This window comes from Artemia franciscana, chromosome 4, assembly GCF_032884065.1.
Source record: "Artemia franciscana chromosome 4, ASM3288406v1, whole genome shotgun sequence".
NCBI classification, from domain to species: domain Eukaryota; kingdom Metazoa; phylum Arthropoda; class Branchiopoda; order Anostraca; family Artemiidae; genus Artemia; species Artemia franciscana.
This window is the reverse complement of record NC_088866.1, coordinates 6,821,587-6,839,249: the sequence shown is the minus strand read 5'-3', so window position 1 is coordinate 6,839,249 and position 17,663 is coordinate 6,821,587. Positions and strand designations below refer to the sequence as shown.

General features: G+C 35.0%; 1 protein-coding gene across 2 annotated transcripts in view; it reads right to left on the bottom strand.

Moving 5' to 3' along the window:
• Positions 1 to 3,635: 3,635 nt before the first annotated feature.
• Positions 3,636 to 17,663, bottom strand: part of LOC136025920 (gastrula zinc finger protein xFG20-1-like) — a 47,629-nt gene continuing 33,601 nt past the window's right edge. For both annotated transcript variants that reach the window (XM_065701991.1, XM_065701992.1), the window contains one exon: positions 3,636 to 11,306. In XM_065701991.1, the coding sequence (XP_065558063.1) occupies positions 10,768 to 11,306 (539 nt within the window). In that variant the 3' untranslated portion in view covers positions 3,636 to 10,767. The remainder of the gene's footprint in view (positions 11,307 to 17,663) is intronic.

Below are 17,663 nucleotides of genomic sequence, written 5' to 3'. Positions count from 1 at the left end.
TGAAGAAACAGAGTTATGGTAATGACAAAGGTATGGGTATGTAAATAATGGACAAGTTCCTGAACTTCTGCCCTTTCACTAGGAGCTGGAGAGGGGTTATGTCATCCCTAGAGGCATATTTGTCAAACCTTTCAATTATAATGAACCAAATGGCTATCCCGAATTGTATTCGCACAGGTGAACATGTGTAAATTGTCTGATAACCAAACATGTGTTAAAGATCTCTTGAGAATATTAGGAGCAGGCAAAAAACTAGTTGGAGTCCTTTGAAGCTTTAAACAGACTAGTATGGACTGAGCTAGAATTGGAACCTTTCATTCTCATTTCTTAGTGGCGAACCGAATGGCTATCCCCGAATTTTATTCAGATGTCTCTAGTGAAAAAAGTGCAAGGGAAGGGGGCTAGTTGCCCTATATTTTTTTTGGTCACTTAAGCAGAATTTTTATTATGGGGGCATAGCTAAAGGCAAAACAAAGTTTGTTTGTGAAGTTTTCTGATTTTAATGAGATTTACTAACGACAAATTTATCACGATCTATAATGAGCAATATAATTTAATAAATGATTGATAGCAATAGATATAAAAGACTGATAAAAAGCTTTTTTTCAAAAACTGAATATTTTCAAAAATATTGTGTTTTATCAAATCTAAACACTTTCATCAATTTTTGAACTACCAAAATATATTAAAAAGATTATATGTGTCTGAGGCATGCAAATTCCGATTGGAAACCTGCATCAAAGATATAAAACCTTACAAACACCAAATAAAATTATATTAAGTCTTACATGCGTCTTTCTCCCGTGGACAGAATACTTTTTATGCCGGTACACCAAGGTCCTTTCACTTTCAAAGCTCAAGCGAACACTATTTGATTGTTTCCTGGGTTTTCATTGTTAGTAAAAATAGCCAAAATTGTTACATTAAGTTTCATTGGAAATTTAAATCGTCTTGGGTTTACTACTGTAATTTTCTTGATATTTGCAGTCAAGATAGCATATTGTGTTTTAACTACGTAAAAGCTGTAAATAGAAAAACACTTATTGAAAAAGAAAGATTTTACGTATGTACGCCTTCCCTAGGTTTCGCGCAGCTCACTATTTATAAATCCAGACATAAAGAAATACCAAAGAAAGTAAAACGACTAACTAAATAAAACAATATGCTGTAAAAATTTAATGCAAGAAAACATATTTAGCGGTTAAAGGCTTAAAAAACATATTCCTTAATGCTAATAAGATAAAACCCTTATAAAATGTGCAATTAAAATTATTGGTAAAAATCAATTAACGGTCCTGTGTCAATTTTAAATTCTTGGTTTAAACTGCCTAAGAGCATAGGTAGGCGTGCCTTGTTTACCTCTCGTTCCAGGCAATCTAATGGTACTATGTCAATTTTGAATTCTTGGTCAACCTTCTGAGACTTTAGGCAGGCGTGACCTGCTAAAAGATAACAAACAAGTGTTGTTCCAATAAGAGAGGCACACTTACTCCCGCTGTTTACCCGTGCCATTTAGCTAGACACTTGGAAAGCTATAGGTTCCATCACTAAATTAGCTCTGTGACTATCTACCTTAGTTTTTCTGCCCTAGGAATGACGCATGGACGGACAATAGATAGACATATCTATTAACAAATGAACTAACATCATTTTTATACAATCCTAATAAGGGGGGTTAATGCCAGATTTGCCTCTCACTCAATTCGACTATCTGTCTTGGCTTTTTCTACAATTAGCCATGGCTTGATGCCCATAACTATTCGATTTTAATTCAATTGAATTAAAGTCTCCTTACAAATTTGCAGCATTTCTAGGTAGACACTAAAAACTAGATGACTGGAACTTGATACTATCAAATTCCAAGTCAAAAGAAAAGATGATTCAACTTTCATTTTACGAATCCGAAGACTTACTTCTTGTGCTGTAAGCAGATTTAAGTGAAAGCCTCTGAAGGCTTTCAAGACCGGAAGAAATTAGCGATGTTCAGCAGAAGTGGAAGTATTGATCCTGGCTTCGAACAGCGTTAGTTTTACCAGAAAGAGACAGATACTAGAGTTGTGTTGCACACGGACTACTAAAAGATGGTTATCAGTATTGTATGTGTTGATGCGAACAACACACATTGTTGTTCCTTTGCTTTATCATTATAAGATATTCCTAGGATACCACTCAAATTCCTTGAACATTCAGTGCCTGTGCATCAGCTTGACAGAAATGTGCCAAGCGATCGTTTTTTTATCTGCCTTCTTCAAACTTTCGGGCTGTGATATAGTCGGTTTTATGATCTCTACGGGAATTTTTTTGGCTAAGGATATTGAGAAATAAGGATTGCAGGAATAAATTACTTTACTTGTGGAAAAGATAGAGAAGTGTAGGCTTGATCGTTCTGTGCAAGAACATTTTCTTTAAATTTGCAGGAAAGTCATTATCTCCGTCTGTGGTAGAAATCACCACCTCCTCACCTTTCCTTACGACTTTTGAATATATTTATAACCTCCAAAGTGGGAGCTCAAATATTTGACGCCATCTGACACTACCTTTGAGTGCTATGCGACCAAACCCAGTTTCTAGATCCCTAAGATGTTTGGCTGGACTTTCCGGGATGGCAAGGTCGGGTCAGTTGTGTTCACCCTTGAAGTATTCCCAAATTGTGTGGCGGCTGAGTACTGATCGTGCAAGAAAATTGCTCATGAAAATTGAAATTGCACATGTGCAGCAGAAAATTGCTCATGTGCAGCAGATAGACCGTGTGATTTACTTTGTGGCTGTGTTAGGAAATGTTTGGATGTTTCTTTTATGCTCTACGGTTAACTTTTCTAGTTCTGCAATTTTCAAAGCTTCTTCTATCTATAATTCAGACTCATGTGGAAAAGTTTGACATGCTGGGGTGGCATCTTTTAAAGTTAGTTTCTTCTTACGTACATTGTGTGGAATAGCCAGGAGTTGCTGTTAGTAGCAGCCATAGTATAACTTTCTGTTATTCGCCAAATGCTTGAATATTTGAAGATTTTTTTGACAAAAGAAAACAATGAAATTGCTAACTTCAAGGTCATCAGCATTGTGGGGTACCCGTAATCAGTGGTATCAATTACCATAGACTACGTGATCATTGTTGCAAGTTTTTGCAAAACGTATTTTTTAAGAGCACAAAGGGCGTTTTTTTTAAACTTGCAAGATTAGCCCCCCCCCCGATCGAATATATAACGCTCATATTCGTATCGGGCACTATTGATTATCCCATATTCCATAGTCAAAGCTTCTGCTGCTTACTGATTGCCTACTAGTCACATTTTTGGCGAGTGGCTCCCTGACTACTTATTATAACTCCAAAAACGATGTTATATAATAATGATTCGATGATGACAATACTTTACATTTTCAACCACTATTACCTCTAGTCTCCTGCACAGGAATTGACAGAAATGTCTAAAGACCTCACAAGTGGCAAGTGCCACAAGGTACCAGTGCCGTCGCCTTCTCTGATTTTATGTGCAAAGTTATGAGGCTACCTTCTGGGAGCAATTATGTCTCTGCAAAATTTGTGTCTGGGATCGAGATTCGCACAATACCATCATAGCAATTATTATACCACAAACCTTACGAAAAAATGAACGGAATATAAAGACATCGATTCATTAAACTTCAAAAACTTGTTATATATAAAAAAAAATAGGCACATACAAAGTTTTCATACATGAGTTCAACAACTGAGAGAAGAAGAACATGGCACAGAAGTACTGTAAATTATGAACTATCAAAAGGTTCACTCAGAAAGTAAAGAACATTTTGCTATAAAATATTCAAATTAAAGACTGCCAAAAAGAAAAGAAAAAACTACCGTACTCAAAATATTTTTTGCATTCCCCCAATTCAAAGGCACAGGCTAGCATTTGTAGATCCTTCAAACTAGCAAAACAATCCTCCATCTTCTAGTACACTAATGGGACAGTTTCATAACCCTGATTCCCTAGAATCCAAGGAATTGGAAGAATGTCACTAAAGGCTTCAAGAGAAAAAGTGAACTACGAATGGAAATTCCGAAAACTTAGATTTTACAGCTATTTTCTAGAGATTCAAGGCATGGAATTTCATTGAAAGGTTCCACAAGGTTAGATTAGTTAGCGAAACTGCACCAGAACATTCATTCACCAGTCAGATGCACTACCAAACATTCTCCTCTCATATCGCCCTTTCCAAAGGTTCCACTTCGACAACATCTAACACACCCAGAAGTTATAGGTAAGATTACCTTTGATCCCATGTACAATTTAGACACAATAAACACTTCACAGTAAGTATTTGGAATATCGTGAAAATGATGTACAAAAGTAGGCTAAGAACACCAGTCAGTATGATTTACACCTATTTGATACAGAACATATCTGTGCCCTCCTAACGATGCCTCGAGACTTCTTACGATATTACTAGCACTTTCACATAAAATTCGACATTTTTTGGCGCTTTTAGAAGTTATGCCCCCCCCCCCTCAAAAACAAAATACGTTGCACATGTCTGCTCTTAAGGCTAAGACTTAAAATAGAATTTAGACCAAAAACGCAATAGTGTCTTCAAAGCTACGTTTAGTAGACCTTTCTGCAGTCTTGCCTCTTCCTTCCGTACCTAGGTACCTAATCTGAACACTTCTACCCATAGTAAAACATAAAAATCCTTAGCATTTTTGTATACATAGACCCCTTCAATTACACAATGTGTAAAAAAAAGGCGTGTCTCCATACAGAATCTCCACACGTTTCCGACTAATTCACAGCGTTTGAAAACATAACGTTCTTTAATTTCATGTCATTTTTTGTAACATCAAATCTAAATCAAAGTCAGAAAAAGGACACAGATATAAACGAAAAAACAAACCCAGATCATAGTAACAACTAGGGCAATGAAACATGAGGTCTAGATCACAAATCCAAGCTGCATTTCAGACAAATTAATAACAGTTTTTCCTACAATTCAGTGCAATTACTATAAATTATCTTTATAGTCAGAAGCAAGAGTAATGTGTCTTAGAAAGAAACTAGGACAATTTGTTAAGATAATAATATGAGCACTGGCGTAATGACATTCATACTTGGATACCCTTCAGTATCCCAGAATAGATAAATTATTTAGTAAATTAAAAAATTATGCATTCAAAAATAATCACTTTGCAAAATTGGCAAATCATCTGGATTACGCAACTAAACGAGGATGTAATTTTCAGGATCAAAATTTTGAATTAAGTTAAAATTAGAATTTTTACTGCATGATTAAATCGCTAGGAAAATCTTTTAGGATAAAACAGTCCACCAAATTCATACCTTCGAATTTTCGACATCTCAGCGCAATGATGAGTGCTAAGGAATGGTTACCAAATTAATAAATGACTGCCAAACACCCGAAATACCAAAATTTAAGAGCAGAATACTAAAAATTAGCTAAGTTTGGTGCGACTATTCAAATCACCAAAATTTAATCTCCTACAATTAGAACACGGGATAATACAAAGGCTGGCATTGTAAGAGGCAATTATATTTATAACTAAAGAATAGACTCGAATTAAAACGGAATCAAATATTTCCCAAATGTTTGAAGCTAAATTGAATGCTAGGAATCTCTATCAGGATACAAAAATAAAATGGTTGTTGCATGCAATGCTGGTGCTGCTATTTTGACAATATAATTAAAAGATCTTCATTTAGTTTTGAAAGATGCATCAAACAGCTTTGAAATTAACTAATAATAATATTTTTTTGAAACATATTTTGCATTATCTGACATTTCGTTAGGGACAAAAAGAAAAGTCCTACAATTAATTTTTTTTATTCCTCTCAAATTCTTTTCCCCCAGGTAATCTAATCCCCGCCCCCCGGAAGACTTACAAAATAACACCCTTAAATTGCTTTTTTTTGTTTTGACCTTCCAATCGTAAGGGATGACCCTTTGTCGATCCATATCCTTTAGAACAAGAGCTGTTTATGTTGTAAGTTTAGTAAATTAAGATCGTAAAAGTTTAGTAAATCGAGTTAAAAAGAACAAAAAAAAAAAAAAAAAAACGATTTACTAAATCAAGTTTGGTAAATCGTAGCAACTATCAAATAGTTATTATTAAAAATCAAGCACAAGTATAACAGCCGCATATGAAATATTCAGAGGCCAAATCAACCAAGTGCATAAATAGAAGACAATTCAAGATGATTTATTGCTGCTTTGAATTTAATACACTGGTGGAAACAAGTTTTTCATAACTGGCTTTTTTCTTAAGCTCTCTGAATTGGTATGCTGACTTGTAATGAATCATAGTAGCAAGTGCCCTCTGTTATAGGCAATAAGGTGAACAAAAGTAATAGCACTATATACAGGGATGTATAGGGGGGGAGGTACAAAAGAATTTTTTTTTTGGGGGTGGGCTACAAAAAAAAACATAAAATTTAGATTAATATTCATTTCTGTTACGTTTTTACGGGTATGAAAAACATATTGGAGTGTGGGGGGGGGGTGTCAAAATCCGTAGCCGCCTCCTCCCTGGATACAGCCTTGTCTATATAGCACCATTCTATTTTGCTTATTCATATTAGTATTGAAGCAATACCTGGGAACAGGTTCGGTGTGAATGTTTACTGAGAAGACATTGTCTCTTCTAACTGTCTTAAACATGAACTAACCCGAGGCAAAAATACTTTCTCTGTTATTTTCTGTTAAAGGTTTCTAAAGCATAGAATCCTTATGATCCTAATTGAACCAACTAAGACAGGGTTAACAGGCAAAGTCTATTCTCTGTTGTTTGTGTTTAAGCTTCCTGAAGTGTAGAATCTTTATACCCCTCTTTATACCAATTAAGACTAGCATTGACATATAAAATATGTTTTCTGTTATTAGTGCTAAGGTTTCTAAAGCATAGTCTTTATGTCCTAATAACACCAATTAAGACAGGACTTAACAGACAATATCTATTCTCTGTTATTTGTGTTCAAGCTTCCTAAAGTGTAGAATCCCTATACCCCTTGTTACACCAATTAAGACCAGGTTTGAGATGTAAAATATGTTTTCCGTTATTAGTGTTTAAGCTTCCTATAGTGTAGAATCTTTATGATCTTAATTACACCAGCTAAGACAGGGCTTAACAAGCGAAATCTATTCTGTTATTGTGTACTTAATAGGTGAAATCTGTTCTGTTATTTGAGTTTAAGCTTCCTAAAGCGTAAAATTTTTATGACTTATTATACCAATTAAGACGGAGTTTTACATGATTGAGTATGGAAAAGTGTTCTTAAATGCGGTCTAGAATGAAAAAAAAAAATCAAAGTTTGGAAAAAAGTCTTACTGATATTACTGATCCTACTGACCCCTTACTGATACTGATATTAATCCTAATTCCCCAAGAATATCATTGACACTGTTAAAGATTAACCAAGTCAAACAAAAACTTCGATCTTCAAAGATTGATGAAAAAAAAAAACATAATGGTTTTTGTGATTAAAATTAGTAAAAAACATATAGAGATATATAATACAAAGGTAATCAAAAATACATATGAAATGAATATGTAATGAGATGAAAATAGAAAATCGACGTGCACTAAACAAAGTATAAAACCACCAGAAAGTATTGAAATGTTAACAATAAATATCCTGAAAAAAGAAAATGATGACCAAAATTATGCATATTTACATAACAAATAAAAAACAACATTAGTGTAACCAAATTAAAAACAATCTATTCTCTACCTACATTGAGTGAGATTTTTTCTAAAGATTAGTCTCACTACCCCTATCCACCAAGTAACGATAAGGTTCTCGGGGCAGCAGAGAATACCCCCCCAACCCAGAAACTGGACCCTCCCCTAAACGTTGACATCATACAAGACTGAAACAAAAATTATTGCTTTTTCAGTTATACCAGCTCCAAACGCAGCTTCAAAACTGATTAATAGTAACTTTTTGTGGCACAAATCAACTATTTTTTGTAGCTGTTAGCACAAATAGGTACACAACACATAAATGAAAAAAAAACAAAACAAACAAAGCCCTTGAAGAATCATAACCGATATCATTAGAGGATGAATTTGAACCCCTTTAATGTTAAATAATTATGGTTTCAGAATAAAATTTAATCATGATAACCATTCTATGTCTTATATATATTGAAAGAAATTTTCCCAAATATTAGTCAGAACACCCCCCCCTACACCCAGACAAAATATGGGTCTATATTTGACTATTTGAAGTAATAGCCCATCTCCTAATTCACGTAACCGAAAACCTTCTGGACCTTTTCTAAAAATTGAGACCAGGTAAAATTGAAGCGTAAACTACTGCTATATAGGGTAGCCCCCCCCCCCCTACAATAATGTCTTCTGACAGAAGACCATTTAACTCTTCATTCTTCCAGTTAGACCTAGAAAGTAATCCTACTTCTAATAAAACTGTTAGACAAATAAAATAGCCAACAAAGCACATAAAAAGGAAATACAAAACATACAAATGAGAAATCAAAACAGTATATTATAAAAATAGAAAACTATAAATCTTTTAATGCTAAACTCTTGAAGTGCTATTGGCATGTAATTTTACAGTTTAAGCAACATTTTCCGTTACTAAACCATGGATTGTAGAATAAATTTCTTATTTCTAATCATGACCTTGTTAATATAGAAGCCTGTGAATCAGTATTTCTGGCAAGAGCAGAGGGCCTAAACCCTACAGGGCCAAGATGACACCTTTTCCTTTTGAAAAAGTATCATTCTTTTTAAAGCCTACTGTCTCTATTCAGGTTTCTACACAGTGTGCCCTTAACGTAGCATGATTTTTTACAACCAAAAATAAGTGAAAGGGAAAGGGGAATGAAAATGAACGTAGAGAAAAATTTGAGGGTTCTTCCAATATTTCCATCTGCATTTACAAAGACTATAAAAGATAGGTGCGACTGATCGAACGGAATGATTTAATACTGACAGAGGAGTGGAATTGAATTGAAAAAAAACATACGAAATAAGCAAAAATACTGGTATTTTAGCCTAATGCCCAGGTGTTGTCGAAACATAAGACTTTCTCTGAATGAAAGTGCTCTCTGATTTATAACTTTTGGTTGACAATATCTATGTTCACAAGACTAGGAAACATGGTTGTAATATACAAACAAAATATATTATAAGGTATGGTCAATCAATTGTAGCAAGCAGCTTATCTTTCAGTCTCAAATTTTACTGAACTTAATGTCGAAAATATAACAGTTCAAAAAAGGGATGAAACCTTTTAATTGACAGTGAAACAAATATAAAATTTTTTAACTGGATATTTCGAACACATATACAGTGTTCATCATCAGCAGTAAAACATGTTTAGCAGTAAATATGTTTTACTGCTGATGATAGACACTGTATAGGCGTTCGAAATAATCAGTTAAAGAATTTTAAATTTGTTTCACTGCCAATTAAAAGGTTTCATCCCTTTTTTGAACTGTTATATTTTCGTCATGGAAAGGCAGTGTGGTCTTCGAAGTGATCTACGTCGAGCATAATATATTTTCAAATTCAGACAAAAAAGCTCTTATTTAATTTTATGAAAAAATTTCCTGTCAGAGATCATAGGTTGAAAAAAAAAATCTTGCACAAGGCACCTGTTCAGATACAATTTTCGACAAAATGCTAAAAAATTTCTGACAAAATGATAAACTCTGTTTTGATATATCTGTCCATTTTGTCAAACAGCAACTTTTAATGAATATTTTCTTTTTCAAAAATAATGATCCACAAAATTAGAATTTTTTCTCTTACTTTTGGTCAGTAAACATTCAATGAAAGAGACAAATTTTGAATGAAAGGTTTTAAATTTTGACCAGACAATTACTAGAGATTAACGAATTGGATTCTTAGTGATCAGCCATTAGCCCTCTAGAACTCTATGAATGAGCTCTCTGGAGCATCTATATATGCACTAATCTCTAGGGATTACCACCAGCTAAAAAAAAAAAAAAAAAAAAAAAAAAATCAACAGGACTTTAGATGTAAAATGAAAATGACTTAAAAGTGGAAGTTCAGGGAAAGTAGTAAAGCATGGCATGTATCTTAATCGTAAATCTATTCGGATATTAATTTTAAATTAAAATTTGTTTCCTTAATTTTAGCCAACGATAGGCTATAGGTTCGAATATAGGTTCGAACCGAATATAAGTTCGATAAAACCTTGGACTAATCTAAATATTTTCTTTATTTGCCTAAATCAATATGGGCTATGTCACAAATATGTCAGGTTGATCTTTTTTTTTGCAAAGAAATAATCTTCAAAATATATTTTTTTAAAACAGGAGGGGGGGGGTTCACATTTCCAAGATCCATTCAAAGGTTTTCCTCAAGGAAAAAATTTATCAATATTCTTTCCGCAACAATTTCTATCATATGTGACCATGTATACTCGGACAAAATCTTAATTTCTAGCATATTTCTAAGGATTAAGTTTTAAGGAATTATTAAATTCAGTTTGTCTAGGTTTCCTCAATATTGAACAGAAAATAAATACAGGCCGCAAAAGGGGTTCACCCCTGAGATAAATTTGATCTGCCACCTAAATAATTTTGGAATACTGGGCCTAAGACGCAATTGTTCAATTGCAACATCCCTCTCCCTACCAAAAATGATGACCCTTCCTCCTACTCTTCCAAAAGATCTGCACAGAGCAGACCAGCAAGCAATACCATTTTTGTTTAGTTTAGAAAAACTATTCTGTAAATAAAAACACTAGGTCAATTCTTAAGCTCACATTTACCCATGGAAAACCACTAATTTAAGTGACTTGGAAGATGCCTATTCAAATGTGCCACTTTTTCAAACCTTTCCCCACATATAGTACACTGATGAACCCAATCATTTTGATGCGTTGGAATATGCTGCCACATCTCATCCTTTGTGGGGAATACTGATTTACAATATCCACATTTAAAACCTTGCACATGAGTGTGGACATGTCTCTTCAAAGCTTTCTTGCTACTAAACTGCTCTTTACACACATCACACTTGTGTACATGTGCCACTTCAGTGGCTTCTTTCCTCACCTTAATCGAATGGGCTGACTCCAAATGTCGCACTAAGTGCTGTTTGTGCATAAAATCTTTTGAACACTGATCACAAGAGAAACGCCGTTGCTTGTGTGTAGCATTGATATGAACATAAACGCTACTTGGATTAAGATATGTTTTCCCACATTCTTTACAGGCATACTCGTTGCCATTACCATTTCTTCTCTGTTTCTTCTTTGGCTTTCTAACTGTTGCCACTTCTAAGTACTTTACTTCACTCATTGGAATGGGTGGATCATGCTCTGAAAAAAAGAACATTAATATCATAAGGAAATATACACATTTTTACGTCTGATTTTGGAGGTAGAGCTTTTATTTCCTTGCGGATCTTGCATATTTTACAGGCGGATCTGTATATTGACTGTCTCATTATTTCAATGCTACTGATCTGTGTTTTGGTTGTCGTCTGCAAACGTTAGTCAGGCTAATCTAGCCATTCGTGGTTCTCCGTATGAGCGTCTACCGTCATCAGATAAAGAGCTCCGTGTGGCATTGATTGCCCTTTTGCGTCTTTCATTTTATGTATGACAAAAGTTACATGAATCTCCTGATATTTGAATATCCTTAAAAATTTGTCTTATCTAAGATTCGAACCTATGTTAACATGGCTACAGGCAAGCGTTCCTACAGCTGCACTATCAAGTCTTGTATAATTAAGTCCATTGTATAATCAAGTATTGTATAATTAGGAACATTAATATCATGAGGAATGATACACATTTTTACGTCTGCTTTAAGAGGTAGAGCTTTTATTTCCTTGCAAATCCTGTATATTTTACAGTATACTGATCTAAGTTTTTTTTATTAAGTCTGTCTTTATGTTCATATAATTTTGTTTTTATGGCACTTGGTATTAACCAAGTGACATATAGCAGTCGCCAATTCTGTCTGTCTGTCGGTCCCGGTTTTGCTACTTTAGGCACTTCCAAGTAAGCTAGGACGATGAAATTTGGCAAGCGTATCAGGGACCGGACCAGATTAAATTAGAAATAGTTTTCTAATTTTCCCGATTTGACCATCTGGGGGGGGGGGGGGGGAGTGGGGGCCCGGTTAATTCGCAAAAAATAGAAAAAATGAAGTATTTTTAACTTATCAGCGGGTATTTGGATCTAAATGAAATTTGATGTTTGGAATGATATTGTGTCTTAGAGCTCTTATTTTAAATCCCGACCGGATCTGATGACATTGGGGGGAGTTGGAGGGGGAAAACCTAAAGTCCCGGTTTTGCTACTTTAGGCACTTCCAGGTAAGCTAGGACGATGAAATTTGGCAAGCGTATCAGGGACCGGACCAGATTAAATTAGAAATAGTCGTTTTCCCGATTTGACCATCTGGGGGGGGGGGAGTAGGGGCCGGTTAATTCGGAAAAATAGAAAAAATGAAGTATTTTTAACTTATGACCGGGTGATTGGATCTTAATGAAATTTGATGTTTGGAATGATATTGTGTCTCAGAGCTCTTATTTTAAATCCCGACTGGGTCTGATGACATTGGGGGGAGTTGGAGGGGGGAAACCTAAAATCTTGGAAAACACTTAGAGTAGAGGGATCGGGATGAAACTTGATGGGAAAAATAAGCGCAAGACCCAGATACATGATTGACATAATCGGAACTTATTTGCTCTCTTTGGGGTAGTTGGGGGGGGGAGTAAGTCTTAAAAATTAGAAAAATGAGGTATTTTCAACTTACGAACGGGTGATCGGATCTCAATGAAATTTGATGTTTAGAAGGATATCGTGTCTTAGAGCTCTTATTTTAAATCCCGACCGGATCTGGTGATGGGGGCGGGGAGTTGGGAGGGGGAAACCTAAAACTTGGAAAACACTTAGAGTGGAGGGATCGGGATGAAACATGGTGGGAAAAATAAACACAAGTCCTAGATAGATGATTGACATAAACGGAACGGATCCGCTCTCTTTTGGGTAGTTGGGGGGGGGGGGGTTAATTCTGAAAAATTAGAAAAAATGAGGTATTTTTAACTTACGAACGGGTGATTGGATCTCCATGAAATTTGATTTTTAGAAGGATATCGTGGGTCAAAGCTCTTATTTTAAATCCTGACCGGATCTGGTGACATTGGGGGAAGTTTGGGGTGGGGAGACCTAAAATGATGAGAAACGCTTAGATTAGAGGGATTGGGATGAAACTTGGTTGGAAAAATAAGCAAAAGTCTTGCATACGTAATTTACATAATTGGAACGGATCCGCTCAATTGCGGGGGGGGGGGGGTAATTCTGAAAAATAAGAAAAATAACGTATTTTTAACTTACGAAGGAGTGATCGGATCTTCATGAAACTTCATATTTAGAAGGACCTCGTAACTCTGATATCTTATTTTAAATCTCAACCGGATCAAACGTAATTGGGGGGGGGGGGCAGTTGGGGGGACCGGAAATCTTAGAAAATACTTAAAGCGGTGAGATCAGGATGAAACTGGATGGGAAGAATAGAAACCTGTCTAAGATACGTGACTGACATAACTGGACCGGATCTGCTCTCTTTGGTGGAATTGGGAGGGTGGAGATAATTTTGAAAATTGAGGTATTTGTAACTTACGAAAGGGTGACCAGATCTTAATGAGCTCTTGGCTCTTTCGACCTCGTACCATATGAGCTCTCGGCTCTTCCGACCTCGTCACAAGTGCCATATGAGCTCTTAGCTCTTGTTTAAATAGTCATTCATGATTTTGCTTAGACAGCATGCTATTGAGCATTTAGGATGTAATATTTTCACGGCAAGGGCCTGGGTAACATATATACTAATGATATATATCAAATGAGCCGTGACTATAGGGGCACCAATTGGGAGGGGGAGAGCGTAATATCCCCCCACCTAGATTTCAGTAAGCACATTTCATCATAAACTTTTTTTTAGCCTGTGCGGCCAAACTATACAGGATATATTGGGCGGTCTTAAGAGATCCAAATAAACGACAGAAAACTATATTACAACACCTATTTCCCCAAAAACTTTAAGTTTTAACAAGACTTATGTCATATTGTTATTGAATATTGTTTTTTCGATTCAACGGAGCAGAAGCTCCATTTTAAAGTTCAGGAAAAGGCAGTCCCTGAAAATGTTCCAATATACCTGCTAGGAAAACACCAAAGCCAGATGAATAAAAATGTCATTTGATTAATATGACACCTTCGGGAGCTCTCTGTGGTGCACTTTGCTTTGATTGAAGACACAAGTTACTGTCTTTTCAAACGAATTCCCTAGTCGAAGCACAAAATCTTAATATCTTTCACGATAAATATTCCCTTCGGATCACTCGTAAATTTACCCTTTTTCTTTTAGACGGGCAACCGACGCTACCCCTACCCCCCACGTTTTTCCTTTGAATATGCACCCCTGTCTAATTGATAAAATATTTCAGTTTTTCCCACGGATTCTCAATTCATTGAACCCCATATAACCTTTCAGGTTATCCCAAGCCAATAGCAAGTCCATTCAGTCTCTAAGTGAGCACAAGGGGAAGGTAAACAGAAATTGTGTGTGAAAGCACTGGGTGGCTTAAAATGCCACTACCTTCCATTGATTCAGACTTTCAACTGAGTACAACATCAATAAAAACGAAGAGGATAAAGGAATGATATAGGGCTGTGAAAGGATATTCCTAATAAGAAGTGTAAGAGGAAGAGTGTCTAAGGATCCACTCGAATAATCAATGAACAATAAACTAAAACTAGTGTTTATACTAAACAGATGGCAGAAGATCATGATTAGGCATACTGGCATTGCTATCTTTCCTACTCATAGGAAAATCCATCCCACGGCAGTGCGTTCATTCATTCATTTTAAGTTTTACGTCGAACATCAGCCCAAATATATGGAAATAGGACGAACAAATTCACGTTACATTTTAAGCCACAGCTTTCATGACTGTTAGATTCAACCTGTTTTCTCTATCTGATTTGAGAATTCTTCGATCCAAAATTTGCACCTTTTTAACGCATATTCTTGCCAACGTACGATCTTGAATATTCTGACCACGATCGGCTCTTAGCCCTCTAATTCAACTACACATTTGAGCTGCTAACGATAAAAAGAGACAGCTCTTTCCTTTTTTCGTTTACTCTTTTCTTTTTATCTGCTTTTATTTTATGTTTGCTGTTTTTCCACCCTTTTCCCTCCTTTATAAATTTATTTTACGTTGAATCATATCAACCAGCTCTTTCCTTTTTTCGTCTACTCTTTTCTTTTTATCTACTTTTATTTTATGTTTGCTGCCTTGCTTTGTTTTCGTTGAATCATATCGATTACTTTCTAATAAGAACGCATAGTATTTCAATTGTAGATCCCTATTTGCTCTACCGTATTAGAGTTTGAATGCCAGATTTTTCATTTTTCTTGCCATATACATACACTATAAAAGGCTGTAAAATAAAGTGATAAAGGTATTGAAAGACATCCGTTTACCTGAGTAATACTGAGTTCAAAATATAATAGTATATTTTGAAATTTTTATCCTTAAAAATACTTATCTTTTGAACGTAAAAGTGAGGTTGATATATATATATATATATATATATATATATATATATATATATATATATATATATATATATATATATTTATATATATATATATATATATATATATATATATATATATATATATATATATATATATATATATATATATATCTATATATATAAAAATAAGTTGTCTGTGTGTGTGTCTGTCGAGTGACGTCATGTTTGTGTGTCGACTGACGTCATGTTTTCGACTGACGAAATTACAGACCGGGACATCAGGACACAAATGACGACCGGGACACCGGCACATAGGGAATATAAATGACGACCGGGACACTCAAAGAGAAAGCGACCGGGACACAAGGAATGTTCGATTAGCAATCACCATCAACAAAGCACCGGGACACAAATGACGACCGGGGCACAGGGAGTATAAATGACGACCAGGAGTAAACGACCATTAGTAAAAAAAACTAAAAAAAACTAAAAAAGGTAAAAACTAAAAAAAAAAACTAAAAAGAAAAAAAAAACTAAAAACTAATAAAAAAAAACTAAAAACACTAAAAAACTAAAAAAATAAAAAAGAAAAAAAAAATAAAAAAAGGAAAAAAATGAAAAATAAAGGAGAAAAACAAAAATAAAAAACATTAAAATAAAAAAAACGAAAAAGAAAAAAGAAAAAAAACTAAAAAAACTAAAAAAACATAAAACCAAAAAAAAAAACTAAAAAGAAAAAAGGGGAAAAATACAAAAATTTATTTCATCATATACCATTTCAAAAACGAATGTATATACAGACCCAGACACCGGGATACAAATGATGAGCGGGACACAGGGAATATAAATGACGACCGGGACACAGGGACACAACTACAACGGGGACGCCGGGGGGCACAGGAAGATATATAAATGACGACGGGGACACAGGGAATGTTCGATTAGCAATCACTATCAACAAAGCTCAAGGGCAATCATTAGAATCACGAGGTATAACTAAAAAACTAAAATAAAGGTAAAAAACTAAAAACTAAAAAAAGACCAATTCAAAAACGATTGTATATACACACCGGGACACAAATGACGACCGGGACACCGGGACACAAGGAATATAAATGACGCCCGGGACACTTAAAGAGAAATCACAGACTGGGACAGACCGGGACACCGGGATACAAATGATGACCGGGACACAGGGAATATAAATGACGACCGGGACACAGGGACACAACTACAACGGGGACGCCGGGGGGCACAGGGGGATATATAAATGACGACGGCGACACAGGGAATGGTCGATTAGCAATCACCATCAACAAAGCTCAAGGGCAATCATTAGAGTCATGAGGTATAGATCTGGGGCGCGAAGCGCTACCCCAACAGCTAGTATATATATATATATATATATATATATATATATATATATATATATATATATATATATATATATATATATATATCTAAATTCACAGGTGGGACACAGGGACACAACTACAATGGCATGCAACTAATATGGCGCGTAACGACTTACGCGCGCGGGGGGGGGCGAAGCGCCACCCCAACAGCTAGTATATATATATATATATATATATATATATATATATATATATATATATATATATTAGTTCAGTAGACCATAGCCCAAATTCAGCAAAAAGGTAGACCAAAGCAAAAAGGAGAAATGAGTGAAGTAACTTTTCTTAAAATTTCTGCTTAATTTAAAATTCAGAAATAATTCATTTCATATTAAAAGTGAGGCAACCTTTGTTTTTTTTTTACATAAAGTTTCTTATGTAAGATTTTTTTTTTAATTTATTTTTTAATTTTTAGGAGATAAGGGGAAATCTACCATGATTAGGATAAAAAGTTTCAGTACTTCAAACTGAAGTACGGCAAGCATATTTGTATGTACCATATGTCAAAATATGACAACAAAGCGAAAACGCACAAAAACAGCAAAACAACAACTAACTCAGTCATCGCGGTTCCAGGTTTTTCTTCTTTTTTTAAAAAAAAAAAAAAAAAAAAAAATACAGCTTTAAAAAAATGTCGCAGCAGAAAATACTCCCCCCAAAGCCAAAAATTCTCTCTCCCCCCAAATAATTTCCGTATATTTCCCAC